The sequence below is a fragment of the Mycteria americana genome, chromosome 8 (assembly GCF_035582795.1).
Source record: "Mycteria americana isolate JAX WOST 10 ecotype Jacksonville Zoo and Gardens chromosome 8, USCA_MyAme_1.0, whole genome shotgun sequence".
NCBI lineage: Eukaryota > Metazoa > Chordata > Aves > Ciconiiformes > Ciconiidae > Mycteria > Mycteria americana.
This window is the reverse complement of record NC_134372.1, coordinates 19,950,677-19,974,101: the sequence shown is the minus strand read 5'-3', so window position 1 is coordinate 19,974,101 and position 23,425 is coordinate 19,950,677. Positions and strand designations below refer to the sequence as shown.

Below are 23,425 nucleotides of genomic sequence, written 5' to 3'. Positions count from 1 at the left end.
CAATATTTCAAGGAGAAAAAAGGCACCCATAAATCCTTTCTCACTCTGGAAATCAACTGGGTTTCTCCTTTTGGAGGCTCTAACACAGCAAATCTCCAGCCACTCCCAATCCCCCACCCCCAGCACTCCTCTGAACTTTCCCCAAATCTCTCCCACATGAATCAATCTGAAGGCAAAGCTGGCAAAGCCTTCCAGCCCCCACCACCGTGCCATCAGGTCCCACTTCCGTGCTGGCCTCTAGGTGTGCCAGGAGAGCGGCTCTCACTATACTCACTGGGAGAGGGACTGCTCGAGTGACTGTCCGTGCTTAGCTGGGGTGAAGGCATCACCTGTAAGGCTGCCCAGGTTTTCGTGGAGCAGCACCAAGTGACCCTGTTTAGCACTGTTCATTTTTCTCTAGGCTTGCGAGGTTTGCAGATTGGTTCAGATAAGCATCCTCAAGCTTGCATGCTTATCTGCACCATCTCCCGAACGGCTTTGATCTGCAGGATTTGGCTGCAGCTCTCAAAGTTATCTTGAGAAAGCTTGTTCTGGGGAGAGTCGTTCTTCTGTTTAACAAGAAAAAGCTTTCTTAGGCTTTGAGCATTTTCGGCCCTGGCTGGAATCAGGGAGTGTAGCAATGTCTGCACAGAGAAGGAAAAAGTCAAGCAAGCTTCTCCTTAAAGGTTCACTTGGGCTCAGTTGTCATTTCAGCTAAAATCTGAGGTCAGTTATTTCATCATCTTTCTTTTTTCCCACTCTGTTTAATGCTGTCTCACCCAACCCACCGCATGGGTCAGTCTGTATATACAGATTCACACCTCGTGGCTTTACATCATCCAAGTCCTATGCAGAACGCCTGGGAGGAAAGCCGGCTGGACTGACTAGGAGAGCAAGTCACTGAAGGGCTGGGAGACCTACACGGAGTGAGGGAGAGGGATTCAGTCGGTCTAGGGCAAGTTTTAAAAGATACAATATTGAATTAAATAGCTGAAACAAATAGCCCCTCTCAAAACCTCCAGTGAAGGAAACACAAGCCATACATAAATACGTGTTAATAGAGTCAGATGCTAATTTTCCAGTTTACCTTCTGCTTGGCCAAAGCTTTAGGAAATACTCGTTGGACTGAAAAGTATCAAATTTAACTCCTGCTCTTGAAAAATGCCAGCGTGGATTCCCCCACTCTCAGCCCATCATCACCCCACACAAGATTTCTTCCTTGTGAGAACAACAAGGGAGGAGGAGCAAGACGGTATTAAGGAAAAGGAGGAATTACAGAACTAGCAATGAAGTCTATAGTGGGGAAACTACCCCGAACATATCCTTCTGCCCTCAAGTAAAAGATAAATATGTGTTAAAAACCCACTACTCAGGGACGGGAAAGAAGCGTGAACAGCAAAAATATGTACATGTGTTTTAAATAATTTTTTTAATTGTTGAGGCAGTAATACTTGGTTCATGGAACTGCAATATACAGAGAGGTGAAATAAATAGCTTATATATATATAATATATATAATATAGCTGGTTTTAAAATATTCCCTTATCATTGGTGTACTAGGTCATCTTGTAGTCACTTGAATGTATTTAGCAGCATTCTCCAGAACTGAGCATAATGCAGGATCACGGAGCCGTGACACCTTATGTCATCAGAAAGGTTACAGAAGATCGATGCGTCGAGAACTCCACGGAAACTCAATCACTGCGGCACACACCATCTTGTCTTGGGCCGGCGTGCAGCAGACAATAAATAGATTACTGCAAAACCGGCACTTTTCGGGGCAGGGTCTCAGTAACTTTGGGAAAGAACTTTGGTTTTCTTTGGTTTTATTTATTTATTTTTAATAATTACTTTTTTTTTCTCTGGGGATATGCTTGAAAAGTTGTCCTTTCCAAAAAAGCGAAATAAGCACCTGTGTGTCATCAACAACAAGAAGTCAATTTAAATAGAGCAGTTCATTTTGTTTTTCAAGTCACAATAAATCCCTAACAGCTTTTCCCCAGCGTTTGCCATCTAGTCTTTTATTAATTTTTTTTATTTTTATTTTTTTTTAAACACAATGTACAAAAATAGAGCTTCTTCCTTATTTTTAATGTAAAAATATTCCTCTGGTGCAGTTTTTTTTTTTTTTGTGGTTTATTATGGTGACATTGTTTTTGTCTATTTTTAACTGGGGTTGGTGGGTCGTATTCTCTTAGTCCTCTTGGTGACTGTTGTGTACTTGAAAGGTTTCTGTATCTCCACTTGCCCCTTTGGGTACCTCTTCATAAAATGTACATCTTGCTGGTTTTCCCGGGTCTTGGGCCCTTTCCGTGGCCTCCCTTTTTTGGTGAATCCAACATACCAGCCTGAATATTTTGCTGACATCAGTGCCGTATAGTTGTTTTCTAGGACTTTTTCAATGAAGACACACTCCTTGCTGGTGCCATCAGGCTGAAAAAGAAAAAAAAAAAGAAAAGACTCATTATCCAAATGCAAGCTCAGTGACCAAAACCCAATTTGGCATAAATAAAATCACCACATCTGGACCTTGTTTTTGGTTCAAACATTGTTAATAGGAGCCGTAACAAACATTAGCTGAAATAGAAATGAATAAAAAAAAAGCATGAAAGCATGACTTCATAATTTCATTTTTTTTAAACACTCCTATGCAAGGAAAGATTTTTCAAAGACAACAGTTAAGTTTATTCAGTCCAGCTCCTTCAACTGCAAGCAAAGCAAGACATGTAGCTTTGCTTTTTCCATTAGGAAAGGAGGATGAATTGAACTCCTGTCAGTGAAACATCATACTTAATCAGAAAAAATAAAAAAATCAGAATCTCATATGGGCCAAGCAACAGCGTTGCCACTTCTGCTGCTCACTTTTGATATGTTTTCTGAAATACCTCATGGGCTTGCATCCATAACTACCCAAATCCCCCTAAAATCCTTACAAGCCTTAGTCTAAGCCTTCCCAGTGCTTTGAAAACTCTCCCCCGCCACATCCTGGGTGCGACACCTGGCAAATAGACCACGCATGGAGCTCCAGGGATGAGCCAGAGGGGTGCCGCAGGCGTCGAGGTCCACCAACCCCACTCCAGTCCCTGAATCCAACCGGTTATTTCGGAGCTGCATTGCACACCCCAGGCTTAGCTCCAACTTGCATCCCTGAGCAACATCAGCAGCAGAAAGGGCCGTTCCCACACCAGAGCGGCTCCCCGGACGGGCCAGCATCCCACCGGCATCCCAGTGCAACTGCAGCTGGAGGACTATGGGGCGTCAGTGTCCTCAGCCACCAGACCCACCCCAGCTCCACTGCCAGAGGGCGTGACGCAAGTGCCCGATTTTACACCTTTGCTCTCTCAGGGTTGGTTTTTGTTTGGAAGAGGGTTTCCTTTCTGGTGGTCCTTCCCCTTTCCCCACCTTTCAATCTCATCCTAAAAGCAGCCACCCAGAGCTCAAGTACCTGGCTTAGGGAAGCATGTCCCTAAACGACATTCTTCCTCACAGAGGGAGCCAGGATTAGATGCAGAACTGGAGGTCAGAAGCTGCTGAGCATGAGTGCTGCTCCCCAACTACCCTGCAGCAAAACGCTCGCCCTGCTGGGACTCCTTTCCTGATGCAGCCTAGTGCAAACCCACCTCCCCGTCACTACCACGGGCTGCTAGTTCCCCAACCACTCGCTGGGGCGAGATTTTGGCAAACAAGGTGTACTGGATTTGTGTGGCAAGGTTTTGGTATCAGGGGGGCTACAATGGTGGCTTCTGTGAGAAGCTGCTAGAAGCCTCCCCCATGTTTGATAGAGCCAATGCCAGCCAGCTGCAAGACAGACCTGCTGCTGGCCAAGGCTGAGCCCATCAGCAACAGTGGTAGCACCCCTGAGATAACATAGTTAAGAAGGGGAAAAGCTGCTGCGCAATTGCAGCCGGAGAGGGAGTGAGAATATGTGAGAGAAACAACTCTGCAGACACCAAGGTCAGTGAAGGAGGGGAGGAGGTGCTCCAGGCACCAGAGCAGAGATTCCCCTGCAGCTCATGGTGAAGACCATGGTGAGGCAGGCTGTCCCCCTGCAGCCCATGGAGGCCCACGGTGGAGCAGATATCCACCTGCAGCCCGTGGAGGAACCCATGCTGGGGCAGGTGGATGCCCAGAGGAGGCTGTGACCCCGTGGGAAGCCCGAGCTGGAGCAGGCTCCTGGCAGGACCTGTGGACCTGTGGAGAGAGGGGTCTGCTCTGGAGCAGGTTTGCTGGCAGGACTTGTGACCCGCGGGGGACCCACGCTGAAGCAGTCTGTTCCTGAAGGACTGCACCCCGTGGAAGGGACCCACGCTGGAGCAGTTTGTGAAGAACTGCAGCCTGTGGGAAGGACTCATGTTGGAGAAGTTTGTGGAGGACTGTCTCGTGTGGGAGGGACCCCACGCTGGAGCAGGGGAAGAGTGTGAGGAGTCCTTGACCTGACGAAGGACTTCCCCTGAGGCAGAGACAACGTGTGATGAACTGACCGCAACCCCCATTCCCCGTCCCCCTGTGCCGCTGGGGGGGAGGAGGTAGAGAATTTGGGAGTGAAGTTGAGCCCAGCAAGAAGGGAGGGGTGGGGGGAAGGTGTTTTAAGATTTAGTTTGTATTTCACATTACCCTACTCTGATTTGATTGGTAATAAATTAAACTGATTTCCCCAAGTCGAGTCTGTTTTGCCCGTGACGGTAATTGGTGAATGATGTCTCCCTGTCCTTATCCTGTCCCACGAGCTTTTCGATATATTTTCTCTCCCCCATCCAGCTGAGGAGGGGAGTGATAGAGCAGCTTTGGTGGGCACCTGGCATCCAGCCAGGGTCAGCCCTCCACGCAGGGTTTGGCTCAGCTTGGAGATCTAGACTAACAGACCTAGAGCTGGACTTTGAACGTGGCAGCACATGGATCTCGACCTGGATTCGGGACTCTAATTTACACAGCACACGCAGCACCGGAGGGAGTTGCAGCATCACACAACAGCATCTTTAAGTGGTTCAGCATAGAGGAAATTCTTCTCGCCTATAATCTTCTGCCAGAAAATATGTTTTGTCCTTTAACTGCTGACAACTGGTGCTGCACCTAGGATGTCATGCATCATTGTGCGCACCGGCACATTGTTTTATGCGTCAAGAGGTATTAGGGAGTAGATACAGACTCATTTCAGCCCTGGATGTTGTCTCAGCTCTGGGTGTTTCATGGCTTCCAGACAGGGGTAAGCACAGTATGGAGCATCATACAGGACTTAATCTAATGCTCAGCAAAGCCAAAGGAAGGATTTCCATCATAGTATTATAGCCCAATCCAACTGCCCACTGAAGTCAAATAATGAGTTTTTCAGTACTGCAGGCCTATGCTTACTGCTATGCAAAGAGTCTCAGACCCTCTCAGTCTTTAGCCATTTCACCCATCCCATCCCCAGGGGGGACAGGAAAGGCACAGCAGTGTGACCAGCACAGCACCTGCAGTGATGGTCAGTCCCAGGCTGCAGCGGCTCTGCTCAGGGGCTCCTCTGGGCATGACGGCTGGGGTGAGAAGCCCAGCCCCACACGCTTACCACCCCTTCCCCAAGGCCAGGTCAGCCTGCTCTTTCTTAGAAGCCTTCCTAAAAAATCCTGCGCAATCACAGCAGAGTTTGGTGCAGTTTGTGGAAAGGGCAGGGATCTTGGGACAGGAGGAAAGCCCCCTGGGCCGAGCTGGCTCAGGCTTCCCCGCACCTCTGATCCCCAAATAACCATGTACGAGCTACAAATGGAGCTGCGAGATGGGAACCATCAGGCACAACAACCCAAGCTGGAGTCAATGCAGGCAACAACAGGGGAAAAGCTTCATCATCGCCAGCCTCCAGGACCAGCCATCCCTCCCTGGCTTAATACCTTTAGCAGAGCTTCAATTCAATCAGTGCAACAACATGTGATGTTTACCCTAAAAATCATTAATGCACCATCCTGCCTAAAGGGTTTCATTACCACAGGTAGGTCCTATTAAGAGGGCAGGGAGATCATGGCAACTTCTGCATCAAACATGCTAATCCAGGGTCCGTGTTCCCTATATGTGCCCCCTACACAGGGGCAAAGCCAGCTCTGCCATAGGACCGACAATCTCCATAACAGGCTAGGCACAAAGGTCCTAATTTTATCATCTACAGTTGGAAGCTCACAAACACTTTAATGAATGGCAGAACTGGGCAAAGTTCAGTGGTTCCAGTTCCTGGGGGGGTTGTTCTCCGAGCCCTGGGTTTGATCAAAGCCACCTGAGTGGGGAAGGGGGAAATCAGTCGACACCACAGGGTTCCACCAGGTTTCAATGGGAAGCCATAAAACCAGCCCCAGGTTTCTCAGGGCTCAGCCCACTACAAACCCTTCCCCGATGAATGGAGAATGTTTAAACAATACCATGGCTGAGTTTCAAATCCACCCAAACCCAGGTGCTGATGAACCGACTGGATCCATACCGCAGGGGGAGCAGGTAATTGGAAGGGCCATTTCCCCCACACTCATGGAAAGGTCCTGGATTTGAGCCCTGACCTTGTTGCTAGGAGAATTAAGGCGTTTTCATGCAATTTGGGAGGTTTCTGCTTGTACTGCAATGTCAGTTTCTCATGGAAAACAAAGACTGGAATGAAAAGAAAACGTGTGTGTAGGAGGGGGAAGTTATTCTATTAATAACAAAAAAGTATTTACTTATACCTTCAAATTTGCCGACAGAGCCTAAGACGGAGACAGGAGGTGGAGGAATAACAAGGTGCAACTTCAGGCCAGCCTCAGGGCTAATTTGAAGTAAACAAGGTACACGAGATAAAATAACTTCGTTCTGGAAGAGGAAGAGCTAAATGATTTGATCACATGAAATTACAGTAACATTTACAAGTACCTTGAGATAAATCAGGATAAGGACCTCACTTCCCCAAACAGAGCATTCCTGTACGTGCTAAGACACGTCAGAGACAGACAAATGATTTTCAAATACTTACAAGATGATTTTACAGCATCTGTTATAATCCCCAATAGAATAAATCACTCGCACACATTACCTACACCATGGAGAGCTGGACCCATAGTAATCTATTAGGGGAAAAAGCCATTTATAAGCATTTTCAATAATTTTTAAGTGTCACCTTGTTTTCACCAGGTGCCCATCACTTAAGGTCTAATCATGCCCCTGTTTAAACAATAACAAAATACTCATTGGGTCTGCCACACGTCCCCTTGCTCATCCAAAGAGAGGAGGATGGAAAAGGGAGATGGCTTTGGCCGAGCATCACTCCCTGCTCCAGCCACCGGCTCGCCCTTCCCCAGGAGCTCCTAGTTCAAACGCTTGCTGCTGATACGGGGCTGCACCCTCTGCCGCCGATGTCAGCCGGGAGATGCTGCAAAGCCGCATTTCATACATGCTTAGCTGTCAGGATGCACCTTGCAGAGTGCTCGCCCTTCAAAATGTGGAGGTTTATGTTTTGAACTGATTCTTTAAAATAAAGAAGAGTTTTTGAAAGCCTGGGAGCTGTGCAGAAACCACCTGGCCCAGTGCAATGGCACTGCCACATGATGGGGGAGGACCCACACCCAGCCCTGCATCCCCATCAGCCCCACAGAGCAGGGTAGGCACAAGGGCTTTACAGCCCCGGGGTGTCCCACATGTACTCGGGGGACGAGCTGCTCCTGCGTTCTGCTCACCATTGTCCCACAGGCAACATCTTCAGCCAAGCTCCCTGCTCAGAGCAGGGTGAGAGCTGGCACAGAGGCACAACTCTGCTCCTGTGAAAGGTACGGGCTCTCTTCAAGTCAGCACCTCCTTGTACCTGTGATGAGCCACCCCTGAATCACCAATTTTGCTCCCGGGAGCTGCTGCCTGGCCATGCAACGAGGCCGTGCCACTGCAGAAGTGACAACTTGCAGCTCAGTTCTTTGCATAGAAATAATTCAGACCATTTTTTGTTTAAACACACCCCTAATAGCCATGGGAAGATGCAGTTAGCTGTTGGCCAGACTTCTGATAAACATCTTATAAAATGCCTGATCTAAATGCCACCTTCCACAGAAACCCCTCAGGCATCTCCCAGGTCTGTAGAGAGGCGAGGGAAAGCACAGCCATGCCGGTAAAGCCCAGGCAGCACGAAGCACTGGCTCTGGTGGGGCATTTCCAGTAGCTAACAGCTGGGGACCAGCCCCGGACACAACGAGCCACTGCCCAGTGACAAGGCGGTGGACCCGAGCGGTCCCAGTCCCTTTACCAAGCAGGGTTAGAGTGGCAGCAGCTGCCCAAGGCTCCCACTCCGGAAAGGGGTATCTCGAGCATGGGACTGTTCATACAGCACGGGCCAATTCCATCTGGTGTGCAGCTGAAGGCAGCGGAGCTGAAGGCAGCGGAGCTGAAGGAGATGCGCTGCAGCCAGGGGTTCTCCGAGTGCCCTGAGCTTACCAAGGAGCAGCACCGGATTGTTTATGCAGAGCATTTGGTGACGGGCTCTCCAGTATTAAACGTGAAACATGTTGAACTGACACTAAAGCAGAATTAAGTGCCAAAGCATTTGCTGCTTCTACAATTACACTCCAGAGCGCTTTGGTGCTCCTGCTCTCCTTTTTATGACCCAACTTGGTCTTATTGTAGCTTGGCTTTCTCGTTTTAAGTTCTCCAAATGGAAAGGATCAAAGGACTCTTTGTTGTCGTAGCAGGAGCGCTCCATCGAGCGAGGCATTACTGCCACTAACAGCTTGCTGCTCAGGGGGAATTCGCAGCAGCCTCTGTGCCACCAGCCTGAGCCAAAGCATTAGCAGGTGCAGCAGCCGCCTCCGCCTTCTCCCTATTAGCCTGCCGCACTAAGCCACCTGAGCAGCTTTTTCTGGGAAAGGGAGGCCAGGGCAGGTTTTCTCATTTATGCTTCACAAATCTGGCTCAGTGGGCACCGGCAAATCCAAACTTCACTCAGCTTTTACGGCAACAATAAGCTCGCGCAAGTGGCTCGGGTAACACTACAGTGCGGGGGAGATGCCTCCAAGACTGAAAGGTTTCTCTGTTTGCAAAGATCAGGGCACAAATTAAGCCTTACGAGTGATGCTGCGTTAAGCTGCTGTTAGCCAAGCTTATGTTAAAACACTTCCCCCAGCCTCAAATGATGCCGCAATTAGAAGCTCTCTGGGTAAGGCAATTGAATGTGTTGGTGATGTGCTGCAAATAATAACAAACACCAAACCATAGGAAACACATCTGTGACAACCCAGGAATGCCGGCTTGGCACAGGGCACAGCAAGACTCAACCTTTCAAGCGAGATGGGGATGACTCTTCTGTCTAATTATCACCTCTCTGCAAATTCAGCTCCCCAGGCTCAAAGTCAAATTGTGAAGATACAAGCCCTCCATACAAGCAGGATTGCTTCCCTCTGCACAAGCCTCTTCATCCCAAAATCCCGGAGCAGGGAAAGCTACCGCTCAAGCAAAAGGTTTCCGAGAGGTGTACGCACCTAGGTTTTTTGCAAGGAAAAACTCTGAAATGGACCCCTTCTGCATCCCCACCCCTGCCTCCACAGACAGACAGAGGGGGTTCCTGAGCACTGGTACCCCACCGTGCTGGATCTCATGCCACCCCCAGCTGCGAGGTACACCCACTGAGCTCAGCAATTATTTCAAAGGCTTGCTGAAAATTTCCCTCGAACGCTGGCACTGTTAGATTCACACACTGCATTACACAGAAGAAATCCTGCCCCGTATTTCCTAAATTTTGGAGTGGTGACAGCAGGGAAGGCTTGGGTTTTCAGGAGATGTGTGGTTCAGTCCCAGTAAGCCAATCCTGAAGTATCCCCAGCTGAGGACCAAGGGCTGGTGCACCCAGCATCACTGATAACCCCTATAAAGCCTCAGAGCTGTTTACACAGCATGTACCTAGTGCCATATGATTTTCAGGAAGCATATTACTTCTCTGTGGTTTTGCACAAGCTCAGCTAAAAGTCAGAGCTCAGACTCACTCTGCATGGCTTGGAAAATCCTGAGTGGAAGAAGGTAAGGCAGGAGCTACGTTAATGTCACAGCTTTTAGCACTGCCACCTCTCCCCCTTCACACGTACACCTTTTAAAGGTAGGTCAGAAAGTGTGACAACAAGGTGGGTACGGCAGCTGCCAGATCCCGCAATGCTGTGGGAAATATTACCCCCTCACAGCATGGCAAATCTGAGTGCTCTGGCTGCTGGTAAGATGGGCCCAGCCATCCTCGTGCACTTTATAGGCGTTATCAGGACAGATCCATCATAAGCATCCTGATGTTCAGCATTCTGGATTTATGGCAAGGCATCCTCACCACAGAGACACCTCTTGACCCAAATGCACATTCTTGCTCCTAGACCGGGCTGTAAATCAGGGAAGCTACATCTATAACTGCCAAGAGTTACTCAGCTTCATGCGCGTTTCCTCCAGTTCTCTGGCCTCTGAACTTGCACAATCCTCCGAGGAAAATACTTAGGAGTCATGATGGGCAGTTCAATACAAGTGTCTGCCAGCGCAGCGGAGAGGTTAATTATGTATACAGGACATTAAGTGCATTCATGAAGCAGGGGAAGTAATAGAAAACCCATGTGGAGGAGATTCTCCAAAGAGAGGGTACGTCTCCATTCAGAGGCCCAGTTTCAAAGTAGCATTGCCCATTTTTGCACCCACCTGCCCATATGCACTGGGGGTACCATCCCGTCTCTCCCGAGACCGTGCAAAAATGGGCACGTCCTGCATGCGTGGGATGGGACCTACAGGCTTTGCAGAGCCCTGTCCCTGTCTGTGCCAGACACAGCACAAGCTGCAAGAACCAAGGAAGGAAGAGAAGGGTTTAAAATCTTTCTTTCCTTCTACCTTTCATTCAAAAATTCCACTTCTCTAACTACCATCTGTTCAGTAACCCTCACACTGCCCTGGAAGAGCATTTTGTCACAGGATGAACAGGAGGATAAAGAGATGAAAGGAGTGTTTGTAGGGATGAACCAAGCAAGACTGTGGCTACGCCAGGACATGCCTCCTAACCTGGTCCTTCCATCGCAGGCACATTTATCGCATGTACAGCAGAACGGCACGTATCCGTAATTAGAGCAAACTAGGTTGGCTTCATCTGGAAAGATGTACATTTGGTTAATAGAAATTCCTAGCTGCATCTCAGGGAACGATGTGTACTTACTATTAATGATGAGAAACATCAATCCCTTTTTAAATGAAATTTATGAAACCAATATAAAATTTAGGAAAATTTAATTTAAGTCAAAACTGTGAGTTTCCTGCAATAGGAAGCTACTGCTTCAGGGGATCTGAAATTACAGGCAGGTTTCAGACATGACATCTGAGCAGATCTATGACATCTACCATTACCTGCACCTACCTGATCCAGTTGCATGTATGCTTCTAGGTGCTAACTATGGTAAGAGCTGTGAAGGCATTTTTACCCATCTGTACAAAGCACAGCCTGTTTGGTTAAATGCACTGCTGGGGTTTGCCTTGTTTCCTTTTAGAGCAGTCATTTTCAGCCTCCACCGAGACTCACAGGCTAGTCCTGAACTGTCTATAAAAGCCAGCTAAGAGCAGCAGCATATTTCGTGTAGGCTTAAATTCATTATATAGGGACTATGCCACTACAGGAAAACTTTAAAAAAAATTGTTTAGGACATCAGTTCTAGACAATGAGTGGAGCAAGAACATGGGACTACAACAGTTGCTGGCCCCATAGCAGGTCTGGTAAACCCCAGGTTTATACACATTAAACAAACATACGCACTGACTTTTTAAGTTATCATTTCAAACGAGTGCAATCTCACTCAGCTGACATTCTGGTAGTGACACCAGTTTCCCTGGGGCAAGTTTAAATCAGTGGAATTTCAGACCAAGGAAGGTCATTGATTGTCTGCAGGATGGCATTAGTTCTCTTCATGTCAAATTACATTACTAAGAAAAAAGAGAAAACCATTACCAAATCAAGTGCCATCCATAAAAATGATCAAGAATTGTTCCAGCCTGACAAACTTTCATCTGTATAAAACAAATGCAAGGCTTTTGAGACTTGTCCTCCTCTAGGAAAACCTAATATTTTTAAGTATCCAAAAGACAATGTAAGAAAATGTTAAGAACAAAAATATATTTAAGCAAGATCTACTTTTCTTTGACCTTAAATGTATTGTAATAGCCATATCAAATGGAGTATCTTTTGCTGTGGTTGGAGCATAGGTTTTATCCTCCACTTCAAAATTAGCCTCTGTTCTCACTTCATCTCTAAAAACCATTTAAGAGTCAAGTAGAAACAGTCCTTGAAGAGCAAGATCCACGTGAATGTGCATCTCAACTGCATCCAGTTGTGGAAGACAAGGCTGCATTGCTTTGTTGCCGGCTGCAAGTTAAATACATCAGTGTATTTGCAAAGTAACATTGAGAAGAAGCATCACCCTCATCCTAGAGACGCTCAAGACCAACAAAAATTGCACTTGGGAGATAAGATGATCTAAGGAAAGCAATTAAATTCAACTTGATACAAGTGTCAGCACAAGACATACAGCACACCCTCTCCACCCAAACAGGGTGAGGCATAACCAGGGCTCAGGGATCCCCTCCTAATAATTTTAATTAACATTTAATCTCAGGGAAGTGAAATATTCCAACATGACACACAGCAGCAGCCACCAAGAAACACAGGGGACAGGATGCTAGCAGCTTTATGGTGACACTTGCTCCTTGAACACAGAAAGGATTAAATTAAATTATCATGTAGCTTTCAAGAAGGTGGTATGTTTTCCCTGGAAGGGGATATACAGCTTCCAGCCACAGGATAAGAAAAAGATTTAGAAGTCAAGCTTACAAGCTTGGTCTGCAATATGAACCTTGACTTTGCAAAACTCCAATTTGAGAGAGAATTGGTGCTTCTTAGGAACATCCAAAGCAAAACATGAAGTTTGCTAAAGAGGAATCACAAGAAATCCATAAACCTGTTACACAGCTCTCTGGTGACCAGACACAGCCTGGAGATAAAGGCCAATGCTCACATCCTCAGCTGAGTAACTGCGACTCCCTAGCATAAAACCAGTATCATGAAGAAATTTATTTTTTAAAATGAAAGGATAAGGGACTTTTTGCTTATTTTAGAGCAAACACTTAAAGCATTGTGGCTCTGCTGAGAAGCTTAAGCTAACTGGAGATGTTCATATATGGCTAAAAAGTGACTACGAGGACCTCCAACCATCTGGCCTGGCCTTTGAAATGATGTATTAAGCACCAGTCCCATCTCAGATGTTCCTGCTTCCACCGGAGGAAGCCCTACTTGCAGGATTCACAGCTCATGTCACGCACAGCTCCTCTACCCACAGTTTGGTTAAAGCAAAACCTCCTGTCCTTGGTCAGCCTGAGAGGATCAGCATCCATCCAGGGTGCTTAGAAGGTTGCAAAGACTGAAGGTAGCACAGAAGGACTTAGCACAGACCTTAAACAGTCACATTATTCTTACAAGATGTTAGGTGATGTCCAACCAACACTGTGAATGTTCTGCCTGGCAAAGCAGCTAAATACAAATCCAACCCCAGCAGCACTGTGTGGCCTTAAATGTGCTTAGTAATGTGCTCCATTTGTGAAACCCGTGACCTAAATCCATCAGACCTTGCAGGTAAGATGTACACACAGCACTAACAACTGACCAGCAAAGGGAAGACATTGGTAAATGCCTACGTGGTGGCATAAGCCTCTCCCTCCATTCAGTGCCATGAATATCACAATCTTCTGGCTCAGATAGCCTTCAGAGCTTTAGCATCCAAGCTTAGGTGCACACACAGACTCTGTTAAGAATTGATGCAGTTTTTAACCATTTGTGAAATAAAGGGGTCTTCTACATATAAGCATGTTTCTTCCATCTCAACTTCTTGTGCAATGCGTGAGCTCAAGCACTGCCAGGGTTCACCTGCATTTCTCATTCTCTCTGCAAACTCTCCTCTCTCTCCTTCCGAAGCCTTCCAGCTGTTCAGTGTTTATCAGTAGCCACCAAACTGCTCTCCCTCTTCTAAGCACATGGAGCTTCAAAATGACCTCTACTCAGCCTGCAACAAGATCAGCCGCCTGCCACCCCACACCACCACAAAAAATCTAAACTTCTTCCACAAAATTCATCACCCACATTCACATAATTTTTCCCCTCTCCTTCCCACCTCCAGAGAAATTTCTGTGCAAAACACCACTGTAAACAAATCATCACAAACACAGAACCAGGACAAGGCCCATTGCTCATAGCAAATATTAACGGTGCAAAGGTCCAGTGAGCTCACACAAACTCCTACCACTTTGAAGGAACCACTGCAGCATCGGAGCCTACCCACTTTTGTGCCAAGGCAGCCTCAGCGCAATAAACACTGGAAAGTAGTTTCACTGGGCTCAACCATAAATGGCTTCTTGGGAATCATTACACGGTTGTGCCATCCAGAGCGAGGATTCCTGGAAAAGCTGGGTAACGCTTGGCTTCTGACGGCTGTCTCTGCTCAAGGACAGGAGCTGTTCCAGCAGGGCTCCTGCTCACCGGTGTGCAAACCCAGCACAGCCATACCCACCTCGGGCTGCGACATCTCATCCCTGTGCCGCCTACAGCTTCACAACGGAAGGCAGAGCCACCGCAGCCCCCAGGGAAGGTGCACAATGGGGTCTGGCCAGCTCTTAGCACATTACACCTACCAAGGAGTAACATGACAAATTATTGTGTCCACATGCCCTGAGACTGCGTGATAACAACGTCCCCACCGTAACATCTAGCAACCCCTCCCTGGGGAATTCTTCTGACACATTTCCAGCACTGTAAAGATTTGAAACTGCAACAAATGAACCAGATGATACAAATTCCACCAGCATCCACAAAAGTTTGAATGCAATGCTTCAGGTCGCCCAGCAATTGGAAAGGAGCAGTCGTGAAAGGTTGCAGTGTTACCAAAAGCCTCGTGATATTTGGGGGCTGAGAATGGAGGAGGGTGATTGCTGAGTTTAGCTTCCACTTCTGCTTTTAATTTCATGAGAATCTCAGCTTCTAAGTTCTCAGAACAATAATTCAAAATTTTTTCCACTGGTTGCAGGAAAAAGCCTGATTACGTGAATGCAGAAGACTCTAATGGCTCAACCAAAAGAAAACTGGTTTTGTCATCTCATTGCTTTTAAGACCTTTGCAATCCTGCAGGTCCTGATTCAAGATTTTCGGACACTTGAGGCTGGTTTCAGATCAGGACCCTGTTCAAAGTATGACAGGGTCCAAGGTTGCTTGCCTCCAGGTTCCATTGAAGATGTTTATTTAGATGACTTAAACTAAAACAAGCTGACAGGGGAGCGAATGCCTGGGAACAGTTCACTTCAAAAAAGGACCAATCCCACCCTATATGAAGAATCAGACTGCAATTCAAAATGAGATCTGAGTGACATTCAGCAAAAGCCATGGCAAGTTTTGCTTTCACATGAGATGCCAAGTCAGAATAGTTTATGGCTGAACATGTCACAGAGAGAGCTGCAAAATGCACGCTATTAAACCTGACACCCCACTAATTCTGATCGTGTTTTTGTTGCAAATTCAGCATTCAGCCCCAGAAATTGTTAGGTTTTACAAGCCCCTTTCAAGCAACCCGAATACTGTGCAACTCCGGGAAAAATTCTGGATATGCATCAAAACCTTGTGAAACTCAGAGTTCTGCCCCAAATCCAATATGCAGTTACGCGTGGTTTTAACTATACAAGCAGAGGAGTGCAAACACCTCATCTACTGCATCGAAGTTTCAAAGTGCAAACCTCTGAGTGTCCCTCTGCCCTTGCCACCTCCCGACATCTCTGCAGCACATTTGGCTGTTGGGACAGACCCTGGCACCGGGGAATACTCAGGCCAAATGCCATGCAGGACTTGGGCACACGAAGGGCATCAGGCTCGGAGCTCATCCCTGACTCTCCTTGTCTCAGGCTAACACAGACCCCTGGCTTTACAGCAAGGCACTGGTTTCCCACCATTGATGTTTCAAAGGTAGCTTTTCAAGAAAACTCAACCTCAGCCTTGACCAAAGTCAACTGATGACAAAGCTGGCCCAGATACACTGATAAAGCTTTGGAGAACCCAGGTAAGTCTCCTCGTCCTACAAAGGAAGGCTCCCACTGAACCACCTGGAGCTCCTGTAACACAACACGCTCCCTCTCCTGTAAGGCCGGAGGTATTATAAAGGGCCCAGACCACATGCATGGGCCATAGCGAGCACCTTCACTCTTTGATGCTGTCAGAGTTTTTTTAGCCAACTTTCCTGACTAAACACACACATGCTTCAAGAAAACCCCTATTTTAAAGCTGTAATGTAAACAACCCCAAATTATTACTATCCCCTAAAGGCTACTGCTGGCAGGCATCAGTGATAAAGCTCTGCCAGAGCAGTCTGGCATCTAGCAACAATTTGTTTGTTGTCCTGCAAAAATACAGAGAGCCTTGCCATATGGTATTAGCAACTTTCTGGTAACATTAAGAAATATATTGGCTTGGAAAGCAGTTATCACACCAGAAAAAATCTTAAGTCTCAGAAGCAGGCCTATACTGTAAGTGGTATCAGCACAGCGCTGATGGTCAGGGTGGGGGAGAGGTGATGGTGGCCAGCAGAGCCATGCCACCTCCAGCCCCTGGCGCAGATGACGTGCCCCTGGCACAGCCACACTTTGGCTGGCAGAGCTTTTCTTCAGGAGCTGGACCATGCTCAAGGGCACGAGCTCAGCACTGCTCGTCTGTGCTTTGTGAGCACCGGGGAGGGCTTCAGCACTACAGACACAGCGTCAGCAAAGCTGTTCCCAGAAAGCACCCAAGTTACCTGTCATCGAGCTGAAGCAATGCATCAGCCATCCCAACCAGCCGGGGGGTCCTACTTTTTAAGCAGCAGCTTTTTCCCACTGTTCACATTAAACATAGAGAAAGGAGAAATAAAACTAAACTCATTAAAATACTTTTTCAAAAATAATGCATATATACCATAATGATTTTCTGAGTGTGTGTATACCAAGTCACTGAGGGTTTTTCAAAGAAAACCCAAGGAGAGATGGTGCAAGTCAGCATGTGGATTTGGTGGGAAAACACCTATTTTATAGTATCGCACGCTCTCAGGCTTGAATTCTTAGAAGGAGCTGAACTGATGTAATGAGCAGGGACTTCTCGGGATACCACTTTACTGCTCTCACTTTCTGTAGAGCTGGCAGGGATAATACCTGTGATAGACCCCATTCTGTCTATTGCTTTTCTAACTCTGCCCCTATTTCTGGAGTTTCCTCCGTATCCACATCCTATCTCAGAAGAAAGACTTGTCCCCGTTTACAGTGGTGCAGGAGTTTCCTGCAGACTCGCAGTGTTTACACTTTTTTTACAGCCACATTATGCGGAGTAGCATCACACAGGAGCACAGCACACAACTGACAGTCTCCACTCTGTCCCGACTCCACCTGCACTCTGAGTCCCACCCCACCCTGAGGAGATGGCTCCAGCACCCACCACCTGCTTCTCCTTCCTGGAAGAGCTCTAGGAGTGACTTAACGCACGGAGAGATGGAGCTGTTCTCAAAATGAAACCAACGGAGAACAATAGAGAGAACCAACAGGGAACAATATTGCTGCTGGATCTGGAAAAGATGTAATCCACCTAATGCCATGGAAGATTAGCGGGATTAGTGGGATTGCTTGGAGCATCTTCTGAAGAAATTTCTGGATCAAATCAAAGACATGCTTAGCTCTTTGCCCATTCTTCTAAAATCTTCTGGATTCTTTCCAGTCATTACTTACCTGCCCTGCATCTATATCTTGCTCTGAAAACTGACGTCTCCCTTGCCACGGTCTGCAATAAGCAGCCTCTCCCCTCACTCGGCAGCTTTGCAGAAAGCCAAGGTCCATTCTCCTCTGCCCTTGGTCAGTTCAGAAAAACAGGCCTATTCTCTCCTCTCCCTTTAGAGTTGGGAGTGCAAAACACTCCCATTACAGACACCTGCTATAACTTGAGCACTAGTGCCGACCAGACTGCGTGGTCCCACGGGTGGCTGCTAGAGAACCATGAGAAATTCCCTGGCAACAGTGCCTAGGGATTAGGAGATGCTCTGATTGCCACATACCAGCCACTAGCCTTAGCAGTGCCTACAGGAAGGGGCAGGGCTTTGGTCATCTTGTAATGGGGCCGACAGTTCCAGTTTAAGCTTTGCAGAGATCACTGATCTCTTGCAAATGCCCTCCTGATGAAGGCACTGGGCCGGGGTAGGGAAAGGAAATCTCTGCAGCGTCCTGCAATTCTAGATAGCACAAGTTTGCTGTAAGGACAGGCGCAGCAAGAATGCTTAGAGGTGGCCAAGCTAATTAACAGCCACCTGCTCACACCCTGGGCTGCTCTTCCTTGCTCCCAAGACTTAAAAGACTTATCTTTCACAACCTTTTACAAACATGAGGTCCCCACTTAACTGACATCCTTATCTCAATGCACGAGATAAGAGAAGCTGGGGCAGAGAGAAAAACCACAGAAAGACTCCCCAACAGAACCACAGTTACAAACTCAAAGCTCCTCCAAAGAGACTATTAGCTCCTCTTCTCCCTCTAACACTGAATTATTGCAAATATTCAGAGTTCTTGTGTTCTAGGTGACCAGCCACATTGTGCCTTGTCACAAGTGGAGAAGTCACATTGGGCCTCTCCTTGGAAGGAGAGCTGAACCCTTCAGAGTCCTCTTCTCCCCCGTGTTTGTAAGAAGCTGTCCTGGTTTCAGCTGAGATAGAGTTAATTTTCTTTATAGTGGCTGGTATGGGGCTATGTTTTGGATTTGTGCTGAAAACAGTGTTGATAATACAGGGATGTTTTAGTTGTTGCTGCGCTAGTCAAGGACTTTTCAGCTTCCCATGCTCTGCCAGGTGCAGAAGAAGCTGGGAGGGGACACAGCCAGGACAGTTGATCCAAACTGACCAAAGGGCTATTCCATACCACATGATGTCATGCTCAGTATATAAAGCTGGGGAAGAAGAAGGAAGGGGGGATGTTCAGAGTGATGGCTTTTGTCTTCCCCAGTAACCGTTACGCGTGATGGAGCCCTGCTTTCCTGGAGATGGCTGAACACTGCCTGACCATGGGAAGGAGTGAATGAATTCCTTGCTTTGCTTTGCTTGCGTGCGTGGCTTTTGCTTTCCCTATTAAACTGTCTTTATCTCAACCCACGAGTTTTCTCACTTTTGCTCTTCGATTCTCTCCCCCATCCCACCAGGGGGGAGTGAGCGAGCGGCTGCATGGTGCTTAGCTGCCGGCTGGGGTTAAACCATGACAGAAGCCTGAGATAAACAAACAGTAATAATAATAAAGAAAGACAAAAAAGTTTTTAAGAAAAGCACCTAGTGTTCCTGTTCTGAGTTTTCCTATTTTAATCTCTCTCCTTGTAATATAACTCCACCATAAAGTTCAGGGGTCCATAGAAAACTTCAGCAAAATCAGAAAACTCAGGACCTACAATTTCTACGTGTGTATACATAGAGGCAAAAACCCACATGCAAAAAAACATACAGTCCGAAGGAAAAAAATCAAATGAAATCTTTCTTGGCCTTCTTCAACATAACACCAGGAATCAATGATGAAACACAATCCAATTTGTTTTCCCCCGGTGCTGGTCGCCTTTAACAGAAAAGTCACTCCCTGTACAACACCTGCCCTGTCTCCAGTTTTCATAAGCAGCATGTAGAGTGTCGGTGACCTCAGCAGTTGCATGCTGTGACAATAAATAAAGTTAGAAGCCTGCCCAAAACACCTCCGAGCCCTTTGGCCAATGTTGGCCATGAACACACATGGGGTAACAACCAAGCGAAGAGGAAAACACAATGTTTGGAGCTCCTGAGAAAGCTCCATCAGATGGCTTCCACTCAGAAAAGCTGGCGTAGGTGCGATTTCCGATAAATAAATAAAAAGACACAAAGGCTGCTCTTCTCAGCCCTGTGGGTTAGTCTGTTGACCTGCAACACAACTGGCTCCGAGGTGGGAGCAAGCCCTGGCTCTGGAGCTCTTGCATTCGACACCAGTTCCAGCTGAGAACAACAACCTGCTCCGGTCTGTAATGCTCTTTGCAGGTGATTATGGGAAACAAAAAGGACTAAATTCAAAGCAGGTTTTCAACTGGGGAGGATCCAAAACTGCTGACTGAGGAGGAGAACAAAGCCAGATGGCATATGCTGGTATTGTTAGGGAATATGCAGTGTAAGGCAATAGGAAATGAGCAGAGAAAAAGACCCAGTTTGGTCCCATGGCTCCTCTCTTGCCAAATGATCATACCGGGGTAACCGTGAAACAATCAGTTTATTGGTTTCATTCCCCTCCACCCCCAGACTGAACTTAAATATTTGTATAAGCCCAGGCGTAACTTTTATCTAATGTTTTCCTTGGGGTTTACTAGCTGTTTAGAGCATTCAAGCTAAAAAGCATTCCCTCAAACTCTTGCCACAAAAAGAGCTGAAACTATGATACTAATTAAAACCACACTCTTTGGTATCAAGAAGACATGCTATTATTTTCTTTTTTTTGCTCATGAGAAGCTGTTAATATGGGCAACACGTCTGGAACATTTTCCTTCCAAATGCCATGCTCCGTACCCCCTCCTGCTCATGTCGGCTGGTTTATGAACTTGTCAGCAGTCTGGGGTGGGAAGGCTCATATTTACAATAATAGTTTTGGTTTTTTTTTTTTTAACAAACCATTTGCCATCTTAATGTTATAAAAAGCACATCAAGAAAGAACCAAAAGCTTTACGCTGCATGAAAGGTGACAAGCTAAAGAACTGTCCTGCCTTGGTGCCCAAGGGGCCAAATCAAGGGATGAATCTTGCCAAAATATACTACATGTTTTGAAAAACAGCCTCTGACTTTGCTCCAGGACGCTCCTGGACACTCAGCGCAGACCAGGAAGGGATGTGGGTTGCACTGTGTACCACTGCTGATCCACCCTAGGGTAAGGTCGATTTAAAGAAAAAGGTAAGGTTTCATGCTCATTTTACCCCATCTAATTTGGATGCTTCTAAGGTCTTCATTACTGTGGTATCAGCACCTCATAAACATTAACAAAATTATCCTTATAACATTTCAGGGAAAAATGCTATTATTTAAAGGATGGAAAATTAAGGCACAAAAAAAAAAAAATTAAAGGCCAGGTTTGTGTTCCGTGCAATATTCAAAAGCATCCATGTGTATCCTGAGAGGTCTAAGGCCAGTTAAAAAACGAATTTCCTTGTCCAAGATCAAACAACAGTGTCTCATTCAGAGCAGTAATTGCACTGCAGAAGTGCAGGAAACAGAGAGAACCAGCTGCTTTGGTTCAATCCTCCCAGAGCACCAATTTCCAAGTCCCCACCAATTTCGAGCAGTGTCCTGGATGCTGCCTGCTTCACCAATGCAGCTCCGCAGTGGGTCAGGCAGGCTGCCACGGCTAGTGGCTGCGTGTCAAAGATCTGGGCTCAGTCTCGACAGAAGCATCTGCGCTGCTCACGAGGAAAACAAAAGTGGCAGGAGGGATCCTCCGGGGAAGACACTTGTCCCCCAAGTGTCACTCTTGGGACCACAAAAGTAAATAATGTTTCATCAGAGCAATTTGGTTTCTGGTTTCTGTTTGGGAGCGTGGCTTTCGCTGTGTTCACTCAAAACAAATATCAGCTTCCTTTTTTCACAGCCACAAAGATGCCAGATTTTAATTCCTGGTGGTGCAAAGTGCAGGCAGTGGAGGAAGGGGCCCTTGAGGGCTGAGGTATTTTATTTTATATTTATTTTTTGGTGATATTTTAGCTTTGAGCAAGCTCCTGCCTGGATAGCAAGCTTCTAGGTTCGCCAACAATACAGAAGAACTGCCTAAGTTACAAATCAAGTTAATACATAAAAAATATTACTTCAGCAAAGAAGCTAAGCTAGATGGGTGAACACACTGTAATTTGTTACATGCTTCCATTGTGCGGGGATCCAAAGTAATACAATATTCCTGTAACGCTAGAACCGTGAGGCCCAGCCCCAGTACGATGTTCGGATTCCAGTATTAGCTCTGCCACACCATCCCCTGGCTCACCACTGAGAAGAGCCTTATGTTGCCTACCTCCCCAGCACTAACCCCCCCAGCACAGCGCTCCACTTGCCCTTTTATTTTGAATTTCACTCCAAAGAAAGATCAAGCGACAAAGTTATTGTGGAGGTGGCCACAACACTGGGATGCCGAGATGACATCTCACGTCAATTCAATGCAACTGTAAAGCGCAAACCCATCCGCATCCAAAGCATCATCAGAAAATCCCAGGGCTGGCTGCAGAGCTTGGCTTTATGGACGCGGGGGAGGGCTTGGAAGGGCACGGGCTGCCTTGCAAACCCCACATCCCTCTGTCCTGCTTTTCATTTGGGGCTGACAGGCGAAGCTCGAACACATCATTACAGCCTTGAGGAGGCTGCTAAAGGTAACACTCATGTTACAAATGAATTAATAAGAAACACTTACCTTCCCCACTAGCTTGCCTTTCCTGTTCATGCAAAGGTAGAAGTCTGTCTCCTTCCCTTTGATCCGGACTTGACTGCCAAAAGTGTCTGTTTCCACTAGAAGCTGGGCTTGTAAAGGAAGAAGAAAAAAAGCATTTACCAATGTGGTCCCATTAAGTCAGAGCATGCAGAGCTCATCAGCGCATTGTCCCATTACCTCGACCTGAACCACACCACACTGGGGTGCTCTGCAAGGGAACCACCCAGGGACTGAGCTCCAAGCTTGGTCACAGGGGCAGATCTGACATGTCTCCACTGACTCCTATGTGGATGCTCTGGATTTAATGCCAGTTCAGCACAGAACATGCATATACCCGTGCATGCTCCATCAGTCCACACCAACCCCACCACCCCATCAGCAATATAAAGCTCCATGCTAAAGCTCTCCTTTACGCTGCAGGAGGGTTCTTGGAGGGTAAGAACATGGATTTTATTCTCATGAAGATAAAAGATCAGCATGACAAGAATGAAAATCCTTTCCCCACAGCCAGCAGCCCTCAAACATTTCACAGGAGTGGTCCAGCCACACACTTGTGGTGCAAAACATCGCGGTGATCTCCTGAAGACCACCGCAACAGCTAGCAGGGGAGAAATTTGGCACTGCTTGTTCTGTCTGATGAACACCCGTCCTGCAGACATCCTCTATGTGTCCAGCTATGTTCCCAGGAGGTCACTAATTGCTTTCTGGCAGTCCAGGTCCGTGACTCCTGCTCTAGATGGGAGAAATATGGCCAATCCTATAGTGCCTTACACATTTATTGAGGCCAGAGCTGGTTTGCAGCATTGCCAGGAGCCATGGTAAAGGACAGATTTCTGCTGCATCTTCATAAACCACCTGCCCTGACATAACTGTATTTGCAGAAGTGACCGAGCTGCCACCCAGATGTGTAGCGTGCCATCAGTATCTCGAAAACCTAGACACGTCCAAATTCAGCGTTTTGTTCCGTCTCTGATCTAAACAC

At 47.0% G+C, this 23,425-nt stretch overlaps 1 protein-coding gene across 1 annotated transcript in view; it reads right to left on the bottom strand.

Moving 5' to 3' along the window:
- Positions 1 to 1,438: 1,438 nt before the first annotated feature.
- Positions 1,439 to 23,425, bottom strand: part of FGF18 (fibroblast growth factor 18) — a 75,705-nt gene continuing 53,718 nt past the window's right edge. Inside the window, exons 4-5 of the mRNA XM_075509542.1 lie at positions 22,426 to 22,532; positions 1,439 to 2,412 (exon numbers count right to left, since the gene is read on the bottom strand). Coding sequence (XP_075365657.1) covers positions 2,146 to 2,412; positions 22,426 to 22,532 — 374 coding nt within the window. The 3' untranslated portion in view covers positions 1,439 to 2,145. The remainder of the gene's footprint in view (positions 2,413 to 22,425; positions 22,533 to 23,425) is intronic.